Source organism: Bombina bombina, chromosome 7 (genome assembly GCF_027579735.1).
Source record: "Bombina bombina isolate aBomBom1 chromosome 7, aBomBom1.pri, whole genome shotgun sequence".
NCBI classification, from domain to species: domain Eukaryota; kingdom Metazoa; phylum Chordata; class Amphibia; order Anura; family Bombinatoridae; genus Bombina; species Bombina bombina.
The window spans coordinates 182101198-182123811 of NC_069505.1; the positions used below are offsets into that span (position 1 = coordinate 182101198).

Sequence of the window (22614 nt, forward strand, 5' to 3'; positions counted from 1 at the left end):
GGCAGAGGTAATGGTATATAAATAAGAGTATATCGTCGATCTGAAAAGGGAGGTAAGAGATGAATCTCTACGACCGATAACAGAGAACCTATGAAATAGACCCCGTAGAAGGAGATCACTGCATTCAAATAGGCAATACTCTCCTCACATCCCTCTGACATTCACTGCACGCTGAGAGGAAAACCGGGCTCCAACTTGCTGCGGAGCGCATATCAACGTAGAATCTAGCACAAACTTACTTCACCACCTCCATAGGAGGCAAAGTTTGTAAAACTGAATTGTGGGTGTGGTGAGGGGTGTATTTATAGGCATTTTAAGGTTTGGGAAACTTTGCCCCTCCTGGTAGGAATGTATATCCCATACGTCACTAGCTCATGGTCTCTTGCTAATTACATGAAAGAAAGAAATATTATTTTCTATAGGAATAGTAGTATGTTTAGCAAGAGTAGAGATAGCCCCATTAACTTTGGGGATCTTTCCTCAAAACTTTTAAACTAACTGCCGGCAAAGGATACAATTTAAAAACCTTAAAGAAGGAATAAAAGAAGTCCCAGGTCTATTCCATTCCCTAGTATCATGAACTGGGGAAAAAAACCTCTGAAGAAACCACAGGAGGTTAATGAGCAGAATTTAAATGTTAGCTAGTCTTAAATGAAAAGAACTAGACTCCTCAATTTCCAATATAATCAACACCTTTTCAACAACGAATGTACTCTATAAAAAAGTAGATTTGTTAGTGTCAAATATCTGATGAAGTATATTCTAAATAAGAAAAAACATCATCAGAGAAGGATAATTCAGTATGTTGTCGGTTATTTGAAAATTCATCAACTAAATGAGAAGTTTAAAAAAGACCTATAAATTTTATTAGAAGGCGGGATGTCAGACAAAGCCTTTAGGATAGAATCAGAAAAACATTCTCATAGATTCCTAGGTATATCTTGTACATTAGATGTAAAGAGAATAGCAATAGATAATGCATAAATACTAATGGACTCTGCATGTAAAAGTTTATCATGATAACTTATTACAAACCATAGCTAAAGATAAAATTCATAACATTAAAATAAATGAACTTAGCTTTGTGTAGGACTGATATCAGTCATCAGGAATCCAACAGTATTTTCTGATACAGGAACAGTTTTTGGAATATCTTGCAATATGTAATAGAAAAACAACATATAAAGCAAAATTATCAAATTCCTTAAATGACAGTTTCAGGAATGGGAAAAAATGCAAACAGAACAAGCCTCTAGAAACCAGAAGCAACTAAAAACTGAGACTTAAATAATGTTAAAAAAAAACTGGCGCCAAGTATGACGCCTACATATTTTTTGTGCCAAAAACGTCTGTAACAAAAATGACGCAAATACGTGAAAACTTCCGGCGTCAACTACGACGCCGGAAATTACGTAATTGACGTCAGACAAACGTAAATCTCGTGCCAAAAAAGTCTTGCGCCAAAGATGACGCAATAAATTCTAGCATTTTTTGCACCCGCAAGCCTAACAGCCCGCAGTTTAAAGGAAAAAAGTAAATTGAAAATTTTAGGTAAGAAAAATATTTCATTCATATGCATTTTCCCAAAAAATGAAACTGACAGTCTGAAAGAAGGAAAATAAACTGATTGACCTGAATCATGGCAAATATAACTATAAAACATATGTTTAGAACTTTACATATAAAGTGCCCAACCATAGCTGAGAGTGTCATAAATAAAATAAGACTTACTTACCCAAAGACACTATCTACATAAAGTAGATAGCCAAACCAGTACTGAAACGAGAATCAGTAGAGGTAATGGTATATAAGAGTATATCGTTGATCTGAAAAGGGAGGTAGAAGAAGAAATCTCTACGACCGATAACAGAGAACCTATGAAATAGATCCCCTAGAGGAAGACCATGGTATTCAAATAGGCAATACTCTCTTCACATCCCTCTGACATTCACTGCACTCTGAGAGGAACCAGGCTTCAGCCTACTGCGAAGCGCATATCAACGTAGAAATCTAGCACAAACTTACTTCACCACATCCATGGGAGGCAAAGTTTGTAAAACTGAATTATTGGTGTGGTGAGGGGTGTATTTATAGGCATTTTGAGGTTTGGGAAACTTTGCCCCTCCTGGTAGGAATGTATATACCATACGTCACTAGCTCATGGACTCTTGCCAATTACATGAAAGAAACATTGTTATACTCTATAACAAAAAAACTTTTACATCCTTTTACACTCCATGCACTTTTAAAAGGAAGTATATATTAAGTATTTTTACAAGTTTTATGATCTAGTTTAGTAATGTATATTTTCTCTGTATACATTGAATGTGCTGAGTATATTGAACCTACTATTATTAGTTTTTTTGACTGGCCAGTCTTTTCAGATTAGAGATTTTCTATGAATTTAATAGAGGGTTAAACACATTGATTATTATTTTATTTATTATATAAACTGTATTAAATTTGAGGTTTTCAATTTTTTTAGTATTGTGTATGTTTTTATATTCTATTTTAGCCTAAGTAATTGTCCTGCAACAATCCATTTTTAGACTAATTTGTTTACCTAGTATAGTTCAACCCTATAGGCGCAACTACGCTAACTATTTTCTAAAATTCTGTTGCATACTATCAATTTTTGAGGTTTTATTGATCTAGCTGAGTTGTTTGGTGGATTATTGCATATCACTATTTTTGGTTCTATACTATCTATTTTATATGTGCTGCACTGTGCAAGGTGTAGTCTTTCTACTGCAGAAATGGACCTCACAGTGGGAGAGAGAGAAACCAGCCCATTTGAAAGGGTGTCCTGTAATAACTTGCTTCTGTGATGTCAGAAAGTCCCATATCAGCTGCTTGCCAAAGAGTCTTGTCCCCTTAACACTGCTGTCTATTATATTAGTTATATTCTGTATACAGTATAGTATGATTGTTCCTATATAAACACTCCTTGCAATTGCAAGGTTTACTGCATGGTAGAAACAAATAAACAAATGTATTTAGATCACCTGCTAGTAAAATTAACAGCAACTGCATCTAGGCTGTAATGTCTGATACCTACCAGTGAGCTGTATTACTTGTTATTTGGTAATACCTGACCTACAGAAGGCCTTATTACATCACCGGATGTCAAAGGGTGCCCTGTACTGACCATCTGCTCTAGTGACACTTGCAATTAAGGTAAAATGTAATGAGGGGAAGGATTTTTATACTGAGAAAGGAACAAAGATCTGTCATGTGACTCATTAACACACAAATCTCTTACAGGGAAATGAGCCGCTGCCCTCATTGGCCAGAAATTCAGAACAAGACAGCGGATTCACCCGAGAGAAAGACGTAATCAACACAAATGTATGTTCTTTAGTGATTATCTTATTATTAACCCCTCCCTGTATTTAATTATATATTGTTCTTTTTTTATATAAATCATCCCTCTCTATCCAATAATATAGACTTTGTTTAGTAATCATGGGACTGATGACCGATTGAGACACAAGATGGATCTTTTGGGTCATGTTTCTCTTGGTGAGAAGGTGAGTTCATGAGCTACAGAAACAATGGCAGACTAATTGAAACACATTGTAACATGAATCAGGAGTAAACATTAGATCAGAGGTGATAAACATATGATACCTGGGCACAATGTGGCACTCAACACTAATTTGTTGTGTCTTCTGGGCATCATGCTGTGTTTTTGCTGTAATTGTAGTAGTTAATGAAAAATAAAATAACAAACAAATTGTATTAAAAATAACAAACAAATTGTATAAAAAATGATTTTTTTTGCAATTTTTCAGAGCAGCTTGTTTATCAGACATGTTTGTTTGTAATTCAACCACCTAACAAGCAAAAGGAATATAGAATTTGAGGGTCCTTCATCTGCACCTCAACAAGCGCAGTTGACATCATAATGTGCATTAAATGCAGTAATGGCGGTCATTATGTTGGGGAGACAGGTCAAAAACAGCACGAGAGAATGAACCTGCATTGTTATACAATTAATAATGAGAAAATTGATACTCTTGTGGGCAAACACTTCAACAGCCCAGGACACAGTCTTCAAGACATAAACATATCCATACTAAAGTGCAACTTCATATCACAGACTGAAAAAAAGATGTAGGAATTCAAATTGTATGTTCGATGCTCTGAATTCTGGGTTATATATAAGCCAAGGATTCATGGGTGCCTATTTGACTTAACACATAACTGTATTTAGTTTAATATCTCCAGACCCCTAGTTAATTGCCCTTAATATAAAAAGGACCTGACTAAAGCAAACTTCACACATCCATGTGAATCACTGCAGACACCTAGACCATTTCAGATTACAAAACTGTCCTTATTTTATTTGATATATCTGTTTCAATCAAAGGAACTTCACACATCCATGTTAAATCATGGCAGACACTTATGTTATTCCTGTATTTGTCTGTAATTTATTTTTCTTTTCTGTAAACTATGTATAAATATATCTGAGCTCCACCTACAAACAAACATTCCTGATGAACAAGCCGCTCTAAAAGCTTGAAAAAATATCCCTTTTCGTTAGCCAATAAAGGTATCACTTATACATTTTGTTTGCTATTTTATTTTGTATTTACTTAACTGGCTAACACGGTACCAAGAAATCAATTTTTGTTTTGTAGTGCTTAATAAATAGATTTTGTTATGAATCTATAAAGTACATTAGCAATTAAGCTTTATTAGATACTAGTCCTAAAGCCCATGTACATGGGCCATTTTTTGCAGTACAGCGGTCCTACCCCTTGCTCTCTCTCTTCCCCCCTCTCTTTTTTTTATTTTTTATATATCTTTTTTTATTGAGGTTAAATACATAAAACAACCCTCCCCCCTCTCTTTTGAGCTCTCTGTCTCCCCCTCTCTTTTGCGCTCTCTCTCTCCCCCTCTATTTTGCTCTCTCTCCTCCCTCTCTTTTGCTCTCTCTCCCCCCTCTCTTTTGCTCTCTCTCTCCCTCTCTCTTTTCTGCTCTCTCTCCCCTTCTATCTTTTGCTTTCTCTCTCCCCCTCTATTTTGCGATCTCTCTCTCCCCCTCTTTTTTCCTCTCTCCCCCCTCTCTTTTGTGCTCTCTTCCCCTCTCTTTTGCGTGCACTCTCTCTCTCCCTCTCTTTTGCTCTCTCCCTCCCCCTCTCTTTTGCGTTCTCTTTTCCCCTCTCTTTTGCTCTCTCTCTCTTCCCCTCTCTTTTGCTTTTTGCTCTCTCTCTCTCTCCCCATCTTTTTGCTCTCTCTCTCTCGCGCCTCCTCTTTTTTGCTCTCTCTCTTCCTCTTTTTTGCTCTCTCTCTCCCCCCTCTTTTGCTCACTCTCTCCCCTCTCTTTTGCTCTCTCTCTCCCCCTCTCTTTTTCTATCTCTCTCTCCCCCTTCTTTTGCACTCTCTCTTCCTCTCTTTTGCTCTCTCTTCCCCTCTCTTTTGCTGTCTCTCTTCCCCTCTTTTGTGCTCTCTCTTCCCCTCTCTTTTGCTCTCTCTCTCTCTCCCCCTCTATTTTGCTCTCTCTTCCCCCTCTCTTTTGTGCTCTCTCTCTCCCTCTCCCTCTTTCTCTCTCTCTCTTTTTTGCCCTCTCTCTCTTCCCCCTCTCTTTTGCTATCTCTCTCTACCCCCCTCTCTTTTGCACCCTCTCTCCCCCTCACTTTTGCTCTTCTCTCTCCCCCCTCACTTTTGCTCTTCTCTCTCCCCCCTCACTTTTGCTCTTCTCTCTCCCCCCTCTCTTTTGCGCTCTCCCCTCTTTTTTGCGGTCTCTCTCTCTTCCTATCTCTTTTGCGCTCTCTCTCTCCCCCTATCTCTTTTGCGCTCTCTCTCTCCCCCTCTCTTTTGCGCTCTTTCTCCCCCTCTTTTTTGCGCTCTCTCTCCCCTTCTCTTTTGCGCTCTCTCTTCCCCTCTCTTTTGCGCTCTCTCTTTTCCCCTCTCCTTTGCACTCTCTCCCCCTCTCTTTTGCACTCTCTCCCCTCTCTTTTGCTCTCTCTCCCCCTCTCTTTTGCGCTCTCTCTCTCCCCCCCTCTCTTTTGTGCTCTCTCCCCCCTCTTCTCCTTTCTTTTGTGCTTTCTCCCCCCCCTCTCTTTTGCTATCTCTCCCCCCTCTCTTTTGCTCTCTCTCTCCCCCTCTCTCTCTCTCCCCCCTCTCTTTTGCTCTCTCTCTACTTTCTTTTGCTCTCTCTTCCCTCTTTTGCTCTCTCCCCCCTCTTTTGCTCTCTATCCCCCATCTTTTGCTCTTTCTCCGCCTTCTTTTGCGCTCTCTCGGACATGCCCACTCCCGTCTGACCACGCCCCCATCATGGGCACTCCCGTCGGCCACACCCCCATCACACATGCTCCCGCCCAGTCACGCACCCTCGTCACGCCCACCCGGCCACGCCCCCATCACGGCACTCCTGGCCGTCCATGCCTCCCACCACAGCCTTTTCGGACCACTATCTCTGCGGCTCAAGGCCAGGTATGTTTGTCCTTGCACAGTCTCTACTGCGCATGACAGCTTCGGATAGACATACTTGGCCTTTTATATGCAATGGATTTAAAATAAAACATAATTTTAATGTTTCTTTAATGCCAATATACATTTTTAAAAGGTACCATGAGCTTTCAAGAAAAGTATTATCAATTTGGACACACTGTCATAAGGTTTTGCAGCCCCATCATGAAAGTCCCCAGAAGTTGTTATTTTGTCTATGTGTTTGTGTAGGACACAGAGGGGGTTTGGCAGATATTAGAGGGGTGTACATTTAACCATATCTTCTTTTTCCCATAATTTAGGAACTATCTGGATTCAGCCACAATAATGCTCCATATGTTCCCCCCAAGAAGGATCCAGCCCAATATTATCTGACCGACAATAGCATAAGGTACCAGATACCACAAATTACAATACAAAAGTGATGGTATACTTACCCCTTTGTATAAATAAATCTGGAATGTTCGTGATATTTTAGATGGAGTTGTAATGAAGATGCGCTATAACTTACTTTTTATTGTAGCACTGAAATTCAAATACTCCACGCTCCTGCCACCCACATCAAAAGTTATTTATTTTTTTGTTAGCTAACGGTTTGAACTGTTCCCCAATCAGTGCTCTAGCCGTACAGCGCTCACACAATTTTTATTTTTGTGTGGCTAGAGTGCCAATTTGAGAACACAAGGAAAGGCACTTAACAACCCCCCGGTTAATGGGGTATAAAAGTGCATAGTCTCTGATCTCATACTGAATCACATGATCAAGCTATAGAGAGTGCTCACCACCTTATAATAGAGCTGATGGAATTGCTTAAGGGCTACAAGTTGTAGTATTTTGCTGAGATGAAACAAGCATTCCAATCAACATAACCTACTCATGTGGGAGAAATGGAGGCGCTTCCAATAAAAATGTAAATGCACATAGATGAATTACATCTTTGAATAGAAACATTCGCAATATAAATGTATTGGCAAAAATGCTTCTAGTAAAAATTATCACTGTTCTAGTGTTAGTATTTTTCTCTGCACGTGCATGTGAAGCATAGCTAGATATTGTAACTGCACCCATATTTTAAATACTGCAGCTGCTCAGATCATCACTGGGGCTTGTATCATGTGAGACATTAACAAATTGAGTCATTACCAGATGGTACAAGTACCTTAGGCTCTCTGAGCAAGTGCTGTGTTAAAAATTCTGGTGCACGGTGCATACTTAAATACTCTTTTAAAACAGCTATAGCTTTTATTAGAAGCATTTTTGCTAATGCATGTATATTACAAAATTGCTTCTGTTCAATACTGAAATGCACCCATATGGTTTTCAATTTTGGCTGGAATATCCCTTTAAAGGGACATAATACTCATATGCTAAATCACTTGAAACTGATGCAGTATAACTGTAAAAAGCTGACAGGAAAATATCACCTGAGCATCTCTATGTAAAAAAAGAAGATATTTTACCTCACAACTGCCTCAGCTCAGCAGAGTAAGTTCTGTGTAAAAAGTTATACTCAGCTGCTGCCAGCTGCAGGTAAAAAAAATAAAAAAATGAAGAAATGAACAGCAGCCAATCAGCATCAACAGTGCTGAGGTCATGAACTCTTTTACTGTGATCTCATGAGATTTCACTTAACTGTCATGAGATCTTAGAGTAAACTTCCGTAAACTGAATAGGAAAATAACATGAGAGTGCACGAAGCTCACTCCCTTAGCTGTCCCGGGACAGACATACTAATTTGCCGCTTAGAAGTCCTTTACAATGGGATGTGGCTACTGAGGAACTTTTGAGGTAAAATATCTTTCTTTTTTACATAGAGATGTTCAGGTGATATTTTCTAGTCAGCTTTTTACAGCTGTGCTGCATCACTTTCAAGTGTTTCAACATTTGGGTATCATGGCCCTTTAAGTAGTTTGGCTTATATCTGTCAAAATAAACTTGATTGTGTCTTATGTAAAAAAAAAAAAAAAGACACATTTCAAATTACCTTAGTATGCTTAGGAGCATCAGTGCACTACTGGGAGCTAGCTGGTGTTTGGTGACTACACACATGTCTCTTGTCACTGGCTCGCCAGATATGTTCAGCTAGCTCCCAGTAGTGCAGTGCTGCTTTTAACAATGTGTTTAATTGCTGCAAACACTGTAAAAAATAAATGTTCTAACTTATTACAGATTTTGAAAAAATTTTATGTTTGTTTAACCCCTCTTTCTGCTGAGCCATTTTCACAACCCTGTGCTGGAGCCATTTTTAGATGCTCGGTCCGCCTTGTTTTTACACATACACTTCAACTTCTTCCTGCCCGGTACGCACACAAATTATACATTGTTTTTTTCCAACAGACCTAGCATATGTAAAAAGTAACTTTAAAGGTACAGTCTACTCCAGGATTTATATTGTTTAAAAAGACAGATATCCCTTTATTACCCATTTCCCAGTTTTGCATAACCAACACAGTTATATTAATATACTTTTTACTTCTGTGATTACCTTGTATCTAAGCCTCTGCAGGCTGCCCCTTATCTCAGTTCTTTTGACAGATTTGCATTTCAGCCAATCAGTGCTGACTCATAAATAACTCTAGGGAGCACAATGTTATCTATATGGCACACACAAACCAGCACTATCTAGCTGTGAAAAACTGTCCAAATGCACTGAGATAAGTGGCGGCCTTCAAGGGCTTAGAAATTAGCATATGAGCCTACCTAGGTTCAGCTTTCAACAAAGAATATCAAGAGAACAAAGCAAACTTGATTATAAAAGTAAATTACATGCCCTGAATCATAAAAGTTTAATTTTGACTAGACTGTCCCTTTAAGTTGCAGGAATATCATAATATAGGAAAACGCCACCATATGAAATGCAAGAAATAAATAAATAATAATAGTAAAAAAATAATATATACCGGTATATTATAAATATATATAATAAATAGCCCCACGGACGTCATTATTCCCTAAATATTTCAAAACCTTTTCTTAAAACAACAATATTTACGATTTTATATCTATATTTTTCAATATCTATTCATAATTGAAAATCACAAATTAAATGTATTCATTTTTGTCCCTACGCACCATCTTGCAATTTATACAGAAAATGAGTAGGTATAAAATATCTAACCATACAAATATGCAATACGTAATGTAAGCGTTAAGGCTTGCTATTCCTTTAAATGATATTTGTTGTCCATACAGAACAGGCCCCAGACCTGTAGTGTGCACATTCCCATCACAAGGACACTTTCTTCTTAACTTAAGGCTCAAGATTAGCGCAATACAAATTTAGCCTGAGTAATCCCACAAGCTAATAATTGTATAATATGATGAGAAGCTGGTTATACAAGTGTGTATCCCACACTGATCACACTACTCCAATCCTGTTTTCATGAACTAGATTTTCTTTATTTCAGATTCAGTGACCCACTGGCTCATGGGAAGGACAGAGAGGGATGGACACGAGGAGGGATTCAGAAACAACGTTACAGCGGGTTCGTCTCAAATAATAGAACCCTCGTGGGTAGGATATGATCCTCAGATTCCAGGATATAAGACATAGACATTAGCTGTCATTGTTCTCCTCTCTCCACTAGCCACAAACATTCACCAAATGGAACCAGTTTTACAACCTTGGCGTTTTATAGCCTATCTTACAGCTTTTTAGTCTGTTGATGGACCCTCCAGAGCATTACTGTAGTGTTACCAAATATTGTATCCGTCCTGTGATAACAATGCGAAGACCACTTAATGCACAATAAACAAACTGCAAATCATTAACTGACTGTCTTCTTTATTTTAAATTCAGTTTCACAAGCTTTTTCCACTACAATCATGATTGTTTAATCTTTTAAGACCAACTAGGATTAAAGGGACACTGAACCCAAATTTTTTATTTTGTGATTCAGATAGAGCATGCAGTTTTAAGCAACTTTCTAATTTACTCCTATTAGCAAATGTTCTTCATTGTCTTCACATCTTTATTTGAAAAGCAAGAATGTACGTTTAGATGCCGGCCCATTTTTGGTGAACAACCTGGGTTGTTTTTGCTGATTGGTGGATAAATTCATCCACCAATAAACAAGTGCTGTCCAGGGTTCTGGACATTCTTTTTCAAATAAAGATAGCAAGAGAACAAAGAAAAAGTGATAATAGGAGTAAATTAGAAAGTTTCTTAAAATTGCATGCTCTGTCTGAATCACAAAATAATTTTTTTTGGTTCAGTATCCCTTTAATTGTAAGAGTAGTGGGTATCTTATGAATGGATGTGTGTGGATCCTTTAGGTGTTGAGTGTTTGATGTTGGGGGGGGCGTTGCACTGGTGGGTCATGAAGTAGGTAGCGATGCTGGGGTTCCTTGTATTAGGGGACTGGGGTTGCCTGAAGCAGAGGAAATGGGAATGCTTGCAATAGGCAGCTAGGCTTGATGGCGGAAGGTTGGCTGGTATGGTTAGGGTTAATTGGGAGTTTGTTTACAAATGAACTGCAGTAGGAGGCTCACACTTGGCATTATTAGGGCTTTGGGTGATCTACTGGATCAGAAGACCCTCCAATACTATGCTAAAAAACCCAGAACGATGAAGACAAATCCAGACATGGATGGAAGAAGTTAAATAGATAATTGTATTAGTGTGAAGTTTTTATATTATGTTGTTGCTAAGATATCATTGTGATTACATGGGCCTCTGCATAGTACTGCAAGACAATTCATTGTAAACTACATTATCGGTCCCACAAGCACATGGCACTGATTAATGTTCCTTGCACAGTGCATGATGCATACTTATCAATCAGCGCCACTTGCCTGCACGTCTGTTAAATGTTAAAAGGGTTTTAAGGCTGCTTTTTTGTCACAAGCCAACCAGGCTTTCTATCGCTGTATGCACAACAGCCACTGCGTACCGCCATTTAGGGAGGCATGAAGGCTAGGTTTACACTGGATACAGTACACCATATGTGTATGTATATGTGTGTATATATATATATAAATAATTGGAGTATTTTTATATTAATGGACCTTTTCAGGATATATTTTTGCTGTACCAAGTATTGTTATTATCAGTGGTGGCTTTTTACGATGATACTCACTAGTCGAATATCTAGTACTAGTATTTCATTAGTTAAAGGGATATGAAACCCCAAAAGGGCGCATCTGATTTTTATTTTATTTTCTCCTTTTGATCACTTGGCCATTGTCAGAGAGCGACCTGAAATCAAACTTATACACTTAGCACACTATAAATTAGTGCATTTATTTTTGAGCACCTTTTAGCAATTTGCACTGAATATAACAGTCGAATAACACTGATTTTATTTCACAGCATTGACAATTATAACATAATTTATGTAAGAACTTACCTGATAAATTCATTTCTTTCATATTAACAAGAGTCCATGAGCTAGTGACGTATGGGATATACATTCCTACCAGGAGGGGCAAAGTTTCCCAAACCTAAAAATGCCTATAAATACACCCCTCACCACACCCACAAATCAGTTTAACGAATAGCCAAGAAGTGGGGTGATAAGAAAAAAAGTGCGAAGCATATAAAATAAGGAATTGGAATAATTGTGCTTTATAAAAAAAAATCATAACCACCACAAAAAAGGGTGGGCCTCATGGACTCTTGTTAATATGAAAGAAATGAATTTATCAGGTAAGTTCTTACATAAATTATGTTTTCTTTCATGTAATTAACAAGAGTCCATGAGCTAGTGACGTATGGGATAATGACTACCCAAGATGTGGATCTTTCCACACAAGAGTCACTAGAGAGGGAGGGATAAAATAAAGACAGCCAATTCCTGCTGAAAATAATCCACACCCAAAATAAAGTTTAACAAAAAACATAAGCAGAAGATTCAAACTGAAACCGCTGCCTGAAGAACTTTTCTACCAAAAACTGCTTCAGAAGAAGAAAATACATCAAAATGGTAGAATTTAGTAAAAGTATGCAAAGAGGACCAAGTTGCTGCTTTGCAGATCTGGTCAACCGAAGCTTCATTCCTAAACGCCCAGGAAGTAGATACTGACCTAGTAGAATGAGCTGTAATTCTCTGAGGCGGAATTTTACCCGACTCAACATAGGCAAGATGAATTAAAGATTTCAACCAAGATGCCAAAGAAATGGCAGAAGCTTTCTGGCCTTTCCTAGAACCGGAAAAGATAACAAATAGACTAGAAGTCTTACGGAAAGATTTCGTAGCTTCAACATAATATTTCAAAGCTCTAACAACATCCAAAGAATGCAACGATTTCTCCTTAGAATTCTTAGGATTAGGACATAATGAAGGAACCACAATTTCTCTACTAATGTTGTTGGAATTCACAACTTTAGGTAAAAATTCAAAAGAAGTTCGCAACACCGCCTTATCCTGATGAAAAATCAGAAAAGGAGACTCACAAGAAAGAGCAGATAATTCAGAAACTCTTCTAGCAGAAGAGATGGCCAAAAGGAACAAAACTTTCCAAGAAAGTAATTTAATGTCCAATGAATGCATAGGTTCAAACGGAGGAGCTTGAAGAGCTCCCAGAACCAAATTCAAACTCCAAGGAGGAGAAATTGACTTAATGACAGGTTTTATACGAACCAAAGCTTGTACAAAACAATGAATATCAGGAAGAATAGCAATCTTTCTGTGAAAAAGAACAGAAAGAGCGGAGATTTGTCCTTTCAAAGAACTTGCGGACAAACCCTTATCTAAACCATCCTGAAGAAACTGTAAAATTCTCGGTATTCTAAAAGAATGCCAAGAAAAATGATGAGAAAGACACCAAGAAATATAAGTCTTCCAGACTCTATAATATATCTCTCGAGATACAGATTTACGAGCCTGTAACATAGTATTAATCACGGAGTCAGAGAAACCTCTTTGACCAAGAATCAAGCGTTCAATCTCCATACCTTTAAATTTAAGGATTTCAGATCCGGATGGAAAAAAGGACCTTGTGACAGAAGGTCTGGTCTTAACGGAAGAGTCCATGGTTGGCAAGATGCCATCCGGACAAGATCCGCATACCAAAACCTGTGAGGCCATGCCGGAGCTATTAGCAGAACAAACGAGCATTCCCTCAGAATCTTGGAGATTACTCTTGGAAGAAGAACTAGAGGCGGAAAGATATAGGCAGGATGATACTTCCAAGGAAGTGATAATGCATCCACTGCCTCCGCCTGAGGATCCCGGGATCTGGACAGATACCTGGGAAGTTTCTTGTTTAGATGAGAGGCCATCAGATCTATCTCTGGGAGCCCCCACATTTGAACAATCTGAAGAAATACCTCTGGGTGAAGACCATTCGCCCGGATGCAACGTTTGGCGACTGAGATAATCCGCTTCCCAATTGTCTACACCTGGGATATGAACCGCAGAGATTAGACAGGAGCTGGATTCCGCCCAAACCAAAATTCGAGATACTTCTTTCATAGCCAGAGGACTGTGAGTCCCTCCTTGATGATTGATGTATGCCACAGTTGTGACATTGTCTGTCTGAAAACAAATGAACGATTCTCTCTTCAGAAGAGGCCAAAACTGAAGAGCTCTGAAAACTGCACGGAGTTCCAAGATATTGATCGGTAATCTCACCTCCTGAGATTCCCAAACTCCTTGTGCCGTCAGAGATCCCCACACAGCTCCCCAACCTGTGAGACTTGCATCTGTTGAAATTACAGTCCAGGTCGGAAGAACAAAAGAAGCCCCCTGAATTAAACGAAGGTGATCTGTCCACCACGTTAGAGAGTGTCGAACAATCGGTTTTAAAGATATTAATTGATATATCTTCGTGTAATCCCTGCACCATTGGTTCAGCATACAGAGCTGAAGAGGTCGCATGTGAAAACGAGCAAAGGGGATCGCGTCCGATGCAGCAGTCATAAGACCTAGAATTTCCATGCATAAGGCTACCGAAGGGAATGATTGAGACTGAAGGTTTCGACAAGCTGTAATCAATTTTAGACGTCTCTTGTCTGTTAAAGACAGAGTCATGGACACTGAATCTATCTGGAAACCCAAAAAGGTTACCCTTGTTTGAGGAATCAAAGAACTTTTTGGTAAATTGATCCTCCAACCATGATCTTGAAGAAACAACACAAGTCGATTCGTATGAGACTCTGCTAAATGTAAAGACTGAGCAAGTACCAAGATATCGTCCAAATAAGGAAATACCACAATACCCTGTTCTCTGATTACAGACAGAAGGGCACCGAGAATCTTTGTGAAAATTCTTGGAGCTGTAGCAAGGCCAAACGGTAGAGCCACAAATTGGTAATGCTTGTCTAGAAAAGAGAATCTCAGGAACTGATAATGATCTGGATGAATCGGAATATGCAGATATGCATCCTGTAAATCTATTGTGGACATATAATTCCCTTGCTGAACAAAAGGCAATATAGTCCTTACAGTTACCATCTTGAACGTTGGTATCCTTACATAACGATTCAATAATTTTAGATCCAGAACTGGTCTGAAGGAATTCTCCTTCTTTGGTACAATGAAGAGATTTGAATAAAACCCCATCCCCTGTTCCGGAACTGGAACCGGTATAATTACTCCAGCCAACTCTAGATCTGAAACACAATTCAGAAATGCTTGAGCTTTCACTGGATTTACTGGGACACGGGAAAGAAAAAATCTCTTTGCAGGAGGTCTCATCTTGAAACCAATTCTGTACCCTTCTGAAACAATGTTCTGAATCCAAAGATTGTGAACAGAATTGATCCAAATTTCTTTGAAAAAACGTAACCTGCCCCCTACCAGCTGAACTGGAATGAGGGCCGTACCTTCATGTGAACTTAGAAGCAGGTTTCGCCTTTCTAGCAGGCTTGGATTTATTCCAGACTGGAGATGGTTTCCAAACTGAAACTGCTCCTGAGGACGAAGGATCAGGCTTTTGTTCTTTGTTGAAACGAAAGGAACGAAAACGATTGTTAGCCCTGTTTTTACCTTTAGACTTTTTATCCTGTGGTAAAAAAGTTCCTTTCCCACCAGTAACAGTTGAAATAATAGAATCCAACTGAGAACCAAATAATTTGTTTCCCTGGAAAGAAATGGAAAGTAGAGTTGATTTAGAAGCCATATCAGCATTCCAGGTCTTAAGCCATAAAGCTCTTCTGGCTAAGATAGCCAGAGACATAAACCTAACATCAACTCTAATAATATCAAAAATGGCATCACAGATGAAATTATTAGCATGCTGGAGAAGAATAATAATATCATGAGAATCACGATTTGTTACTTGTTGCGCTAGAGTTTCCAACCAAAAAGTTGAAGCTGCAGCAACATCAGCCAATGATATAGCAGGTCTAAGAAGATTACCTGAACATAGATAAGCTTTTCTTAGAAAAGATTCAATTTTTCTATCTAAAGGATCCTTAAACGAGGTACCATCTGACGTAGGAATGGTAGTACGTTTAGCAAGGGTAGAAATAGCCCCATCAACTTTAGGGATTTTGTCCCAAAATTCTAACCTATCAGGCGGAACAGGATATAATTGCTTAAAACGTTTAGAAGGAGTAAATGAATTACCCAATTTATCCCATTCCTTGGAAATTACTGCAGAAATAGCATTAGGAACAGGAAAGACTTCTGGAATAACCGCAGGAGCTTTAAAAACCTTATCCAAACGTATAGAATTAGTATCAAGAGGACTAGAATCCTCTATTTCCAAAGCAATTAGTACTTATTTAAGTAAAGAGCGAATAAATTCCATCTTAAATAAATATGAAGATTTATCAGCATCAATCTCTGAGATAGAATCCTCTGAACCAGAAGAGTCCAAAGAATCAGAATGATGGTGTTCATTTAAAAATTCATCTGTAGAGAGAGAAGATTTAAAAGACTTTTTACGTTTACTAGAAGGAGAAATAACAGACAAAGCCTTCTTTATGGATTCAGAAACAAAATCTCTTATGTTATCAGGAACATTCTGCACCTTAGATGTTGAGGGAACTGCAACAGGCAATGGTACATCACTAAAGGAAATATTATCTGCTTTAACAAGTTTGTCATGACAATTATTACAAACAACAGCTGGAGGAATAGCTACCAAAAGTTTACAGCAGATACACTTAGCTTTGGTAGATCCAGCAGGCAGTGGTTTTCCTGTAGTATCTTCTGGCTCAGATGCAACGTGAGACATCTTGCAATATGTAAGAGAAAAAACAACATATAAAGCAAAATAGATCAAATTCCTTATAAGACAGTTTCAGGAATGGGAAAAAATGCCAAACATCAAGCTTCTAGCAACCAGAAGCAAATGAAAAATGAGACTGAAATAATGTGGAGACAAAAGCGACGCCCATATTTTTTAGCGCCAAATAAGACGCCCACATTATTTGGCGCCTAAATGCTTTTGGCGCCAAAAATGACGCCACATCCGGAACGCCGACATTTTTGGCGCAAAATAACGTCAAAAAATGACGCAACTTCCGGCGACACGTATGACGCCGGAAACGGAAAAGAATTTTTTGCGCCAAAAAAGTCCGCGCCAAGAATGACGCAATAAAATGAAGCATTTTCAGCCCCCGCGAGCCTAACAGCCCACAGGGAAAAAAGTCAAATTTTTGAGGTAAGAAAAATATGATAAATTCAATGCATAATCCCAAATATGAAACTGACTGTCTGGAAATAAGGAAAGTTGAACATTCTGAGTCAAGGCAAATAAATGTTTGAATACATATATTTAGAACTTTATAAATAAAGTGCCCAACCATAGCTTAGAGTGTCACAGAAAATAAGACTTACTTACCCCAGGACACTCATCTACATGTTTGTAGAAAGCCAAACCAGTACTGAAACGAGAATCAGTAGAGGAAATGGTAAATATAAGAGTATATCGTCGATCTGAAAAGGGAGGTAAGAGATGAATCTCTACGACCGATAACAGAGAACCTTATGAAATAGACCCCGTAGAAGGAGATCACTGCATTCAATAGGCAATACTCTCTTCACATCCCTCTGACATTCACTGCACGCTGAGAGGAAAACCGGGCTCCAACTTGCTGCGGAGCGCATATCAACGTAGAATCTAGCACAAACTTACTTCACCACCTCCCTTGGAGGCAAAGTTTGTAAAAACTGATTTGTGGGTGTGGTGAGGGGTGTATTTATAGGCATTTTTAGGTTTGGGAAACTTTGCCCCTCCTGGTAGGAATGTATATCCCATACGTCACTAGCTCATGGACTCTTGTTAATTACATGAAAGAAATATTGTTTTCATTTTGGGTATTAGTATACATTAAGATGCAAAGTAAAGAACAGAGGATTCATTTTCGTCACACACTTAGTAATTTAGACACTCCACTTGAGGAACTCTCTAGAGAAGATGAGGAACTTACTTTCACACAACTTTTACATAAATTAGAAGAAGCTTTAAAGTGTGAACACAGACACTGGTGGGATATTGACACTTTAAAGAAATACAAAGCAAAAGGTCATATACCGAGAGGATTAAGATTATCCAAAGTTTGTTCCTTTACACATGATAATGATCTAACTACCAAATGGCAAGACGAATTGACAAATTGTTCACTAAAATTGATAGATTTACTAATAGATTTTAGAAATACTCTTTTAGCCAACATAGAGACTGAGATTGAAAAATTACAATCATTACTGACAAAATATGAACAACATCCTGAGTATACTGATAAAATCAAGGAGGTCACAGAAAAATCTGATTCATTCCAAAAGAAACTAATTAAAATAAAAATCAAAAAACTAGCAAGAGATGAAAGAGACTATTTGGAGGGGTGCATTTATAAAACCCAGAATAATGACACCATAGGTGAAACAGTGAATTCTACTCTAGAGGGAAGCTCCTCACTGATAAATCAGAAAGATCCTATTGTTATTAATTCCCCAAAATGGGATAAGGTACATTATAAAAAACCCAAGGATAAAAAGAAAAATGTAGCTTTTAAAGGGGGCTATAATTTTAATAATGAAAATAGTTGGAAAATAGGACATCAATCAGCTAGTGGGTTTAAAGAAAACTATACCCTTAGAAGGAAAGAATCGTGAAAAGATTTGTTTTAAATTAAACATTTTATATATTATAAGTAGCACGGCATATCAGTTTTTTATCTGCCAATTTGATGTCATTTTTGTGAGTGAATCCTGAGGCGGTATCGGAGATATCTTGAATATTTTGTTTATGCCCAGGGGAACACTTGTGAACACAGTGATCTGGACAGCTGATAAGTGTCCAGGAGGTCATTGTGGCACTTCTCAAGTGCCCTACATCTCGTGAGTACATTTCATACTTTGCGCATCTGTCATTGTTCTCACTGATACACACTATTGTGGCACTTCTGTGTTTTTCTTTTGTATAGCTTGATACTGGAGGAATATAGGCTAACACAGCTAGCTGGACGGCTGCTAATTGTTCAGAAGGCACATGTGGCACTTCTCAAGTGCTGAAAATCTTGTAAGTAAGATTCATATGGGGTTTTGGCTAGAGTAGAAATAGCCCCATTCACTTTTGGAATAGAATTCCATATCTCCAAGATAGAGTCAGAGATTGGAAACATTCTCTTAAAATTAGGGGACTGAGAAATTTCTCCCATTCTTTAGAGATGATGTCAGATATATGGTTTGGAACAGGAAAAACTTCCAGAGACTTGGACTTAACATCATAAACCTTATTTAGTTTAGGAATTTTAGGAGTCTCCAATGGTTTAGACCCTGGAACATCCAAGGTAGCTAACACCTCCTTGAGTAATGAATGAAGGTGTTCAAGTGTAAATCTGAAACTTACTTCCTCAGACTCTACTAGACTGTCCGAAACAGAGTCAGAATCAGATACTTCCCCCTCAGAGGCATCCGATGATCATCGTCAGAATATTGAGATAAACTAACGCATCTTTGGAGTTAGAAGAGATACCAGTATTGGAATGTTTAGTCTTTCTCTTCCTCTTACCTGCAACAGGTAAGGAGCTCAAGGCAGCAGATATAGCAGTTTGAAGCTGTGCTGCAAAATCTTCTGGTAAAAAAATTCCCCCAGAAAGAGATTGAGTGAGCCGCAGGGCACTGCTGGGCAACAATTTCATGAGAAGGGGACTGAGGAGAAAGTTGAGGCATGTCAAGGGCAGCTGAGTCCTGGGAAGTACAGGGTTCTGAAGGATTAAATCTTTTAGAAGCAGTAGACAAGGTCTGTAATTTAGATTTTTTAGACTTTGACAGCAGCATAGAAGACAAACGAGTAGAAAAAAGTTTTGCAGGTGGTACTACATGAAATTTTGGGGCCCCTGACTTAACCATTGATCAGGCCCCACCCCGCCTCCTTTGACATTTGCAATTTTTGACCAAGTGACAAACGTATATGCACTTTATTCTTAAGTGTAGTCAAACTTGGAAATGTTGTAAAGGTAGTAACACACAAATTTAGAAACACACAGACACACTCATACACTGAAACACACACTCACACATAAGGATTTACATATAGACACTCTAGCAGACACGCAAAGAAACACACAAACACACTCAGACATAGACACCCAAACAGACACTCAGCACTTGTTTACATTGACCTGACAAGTAATGAGGTAGACTACAGTTTTGTCAAAAAAGGAGATTTACAAAACAAAATATGGAGTTCTGATTATCTTTTTGTCAAGGAAGATGCCAACTAAATGATGACAACAGCATGCAGTGACTGAAAGGAAGGGCCCTGAACTGCCTAAACAATAATTTAAAGGTTAAATGGTGGATTGGTAACTTCTGGAAAGGTCTCATTAGTCTCAAAGTCTGTAGAAAGATGTAAATAATCAGTAGTAAGGTCAAAATGTCCTAAAAAGGAACAGACAATAGACACACACACAAACTTGCACATACACCCAAGGAAACACAGACAGAGACAGTTTCAGAATACACAATAAGACATACACACACACAGAGAGACAACCACTTAAAACACAGAAAGACATAAATACACACACACCCTCACTGAGACACCCACAAAAAATGCACAGACATACACACACCCTCACAGAGACACCCACAGAAAACACACACCCTCGCAGAGACATCCACAGAAAACACAGACATACATACATACACACACACACCCTCACAGAGACATCCACAGAAAACACAGAGACATACACACCCACCCTCACAGAGGCATCCACAGAAAATGCACAAAGACAAACATACACACACCCTCACAGAGAAACCCATAGAAAAAGCACAAAGACATACGCACACACCCTCACAGACATCCACAGAAAATGCACAAAGACATACACACCCACCCTCACAGACCCACAGAAAAAAATACATACACACTCATAGAGACACAAACAAAAGCACAAAGACATAAACACAGACACCCACAGAAACACTCACAGGAGGTAACATTTATGCACATTGCATCCCCTAAATTAACAGTGTGTGACATGCAAGATAAAAAAAAATCAGAAATTAAGAGATTACTTTTTAAAGAATCATATTTGTAAATGTGCAATCAAAAATAATTCTGTGAATTCAAAATTGTACATTAATGATCTGGGTAGATGAAGAAAAGTACTTTTAAAAGGTTGACATATGTTTGTTCCCCCCCCCCCCCCATTTCCCCCAACCAAGAGCACCACTTCAAATATAGTGTACAAATGTTCCCATCTGTCAGCTGTACTTATGGATTTTGAAAATGCTGTACTCTATATGGTCTTGGTGGAAGCGTAAGCTGTGGTACTCATACCATTAGATCTGGTTAAATGCAGGATTTAGGCTTGTTTGTATGTATTTCAAAATTAAAGGGGCACTAAAACCAAAAAAATTCTCTCATGATTCAGATAAAGAATACAATTTTAAACAACATTCCAATTTACTTCTATTATCTAAATTGCTTCATTCTTTAGATATCCTTTGTTGTAGAAATAGCAATGCACATTGGTGAGCCAATCAGACAGGGCATCTATGTGCAGCCACCAATCAGCAGCTACTGAGCCTATCTAGATAAGCTGTTCAGCAACAGATATCAAGAGAATGAAGCAAATTAGATTATATAAGTAAAGTAGAAAGTTGTTTAAAATTGCATGTTCTTTCTAAATCATGAAAGAAAAAAACATAATTTATGTAAGAACTTACCTGATAAATTCATTTCTTTCATATTAGCAAGAGTCCATGAGCTAGTGACGTATGGGATATACATTCCTACCAGGAGGGGCAAAGTTTCCCAAACCTCAAAATGCCTATAAATACACCCCTCACCACACCCACAATTCAGTTTAACGAATAGCCAAGAAGTGGGGTGATAAAAAAGTGCGAAAGCATATAAAATAAGGAATTGGAATAATTGTGCTTTATACAAAAATCATAACCACCACAAAAAAAGGGTGGGCCTCATGGACTCTTGCTAATATGAAAGAAATGAATTTATCAGGTAAGTTCTTACATAAATTATGTTTTCTTTCATGTAATTAGCAAGAGTCCATGAGCTAGTGACGTATGGGATAATGATTACCCAAGATGTGGATCTTTCCACGCAAGAGTCACTAGAGAGGGAGGGATAAAATAAAGACAGCCAATTCCTGCTGAAAATATTCCACACCCAAAATAAAGTTTAATGAAAAACATAAGCAGAAGATTCAAACTGAAACCGCTGCCTGAAGTACTTTTCTACCAAAAACTGCTTCAGAAGAAGAAAATACATCAAAATGGTAGAATTTAGTAAAAGTATGCAAAGAGGACCAAGTTGCAGCTTTGCAAATCTGATCAATCGAAGCTTCATTCCTAAACGCCCAGGAAGTAGAAACTGACCTAGTAGAATGAGCTGTAATCCTTTGAGGCGGAGTTTTACCCGACTCAACATAGGCAAGATGAATTAAAGATTTCAACCAAGATGCCAAAGAAATGGCAGAAGCTTTCTGGCCTTTTCTAGAACCAGAAAAGATAACAAATAAACTAGAAGTCTTTCGGAAAGACTTAGTAGCTTCAACATAATATTTCAAAGCTCTAACAACATCCAAAGAATGTAACGATTTCTCCTTAGAATTCTTAGGATTAGGACATAATGAAGGAACCACAATTTCTCTAATAATGTTGTTGGAATTCACAACTTTAGGTAAAAATTCAAAAGAAGTTCGCAACACTGCCTTATCCTGATGAAAAATCAAAAAAGGAGACTCACAAGAAAGAGCAGATAATTCAGAAACTCTTCTGGCAG

General features: G+C 38.3%; 1 protein-coding gene across 2 annotated transcripts in view; it reads left to right on the forward strand.

Moving 5' to 3' along the window:
• Window positions 1-10226, forward strand: part of LOC128666072 (protein phosphatase 1 regulatory subunit 32) — a 140325-nt gene extending 130099 nt beyond the window's left edge. For both annotated transcript variants that reach the window (XM_053720454.1, XM_053720455.1), the window contains 4 exons: window positions 3265-3348; window positions 3450-3530; window positions 6762-6850; window positions 9867-10226. In XM_053720454.1, the coding sequence (XP_053576429.1) occupies window positions 3265-3348; window positions 3450-3530; window positions 6762-6850; window positions 9867-9984 (372 nt within the window). In that variant the 3' untranslated portion in view covers window positions 9985-10226. The remainder of the gene's footprint in view (window positions 1-3264; window positions 3349-3449; window positions 3531-6761; window positions 6851-9866) is intronic.
• Window positions 10227-22614: the final 12388 nt, after the last annotated feature.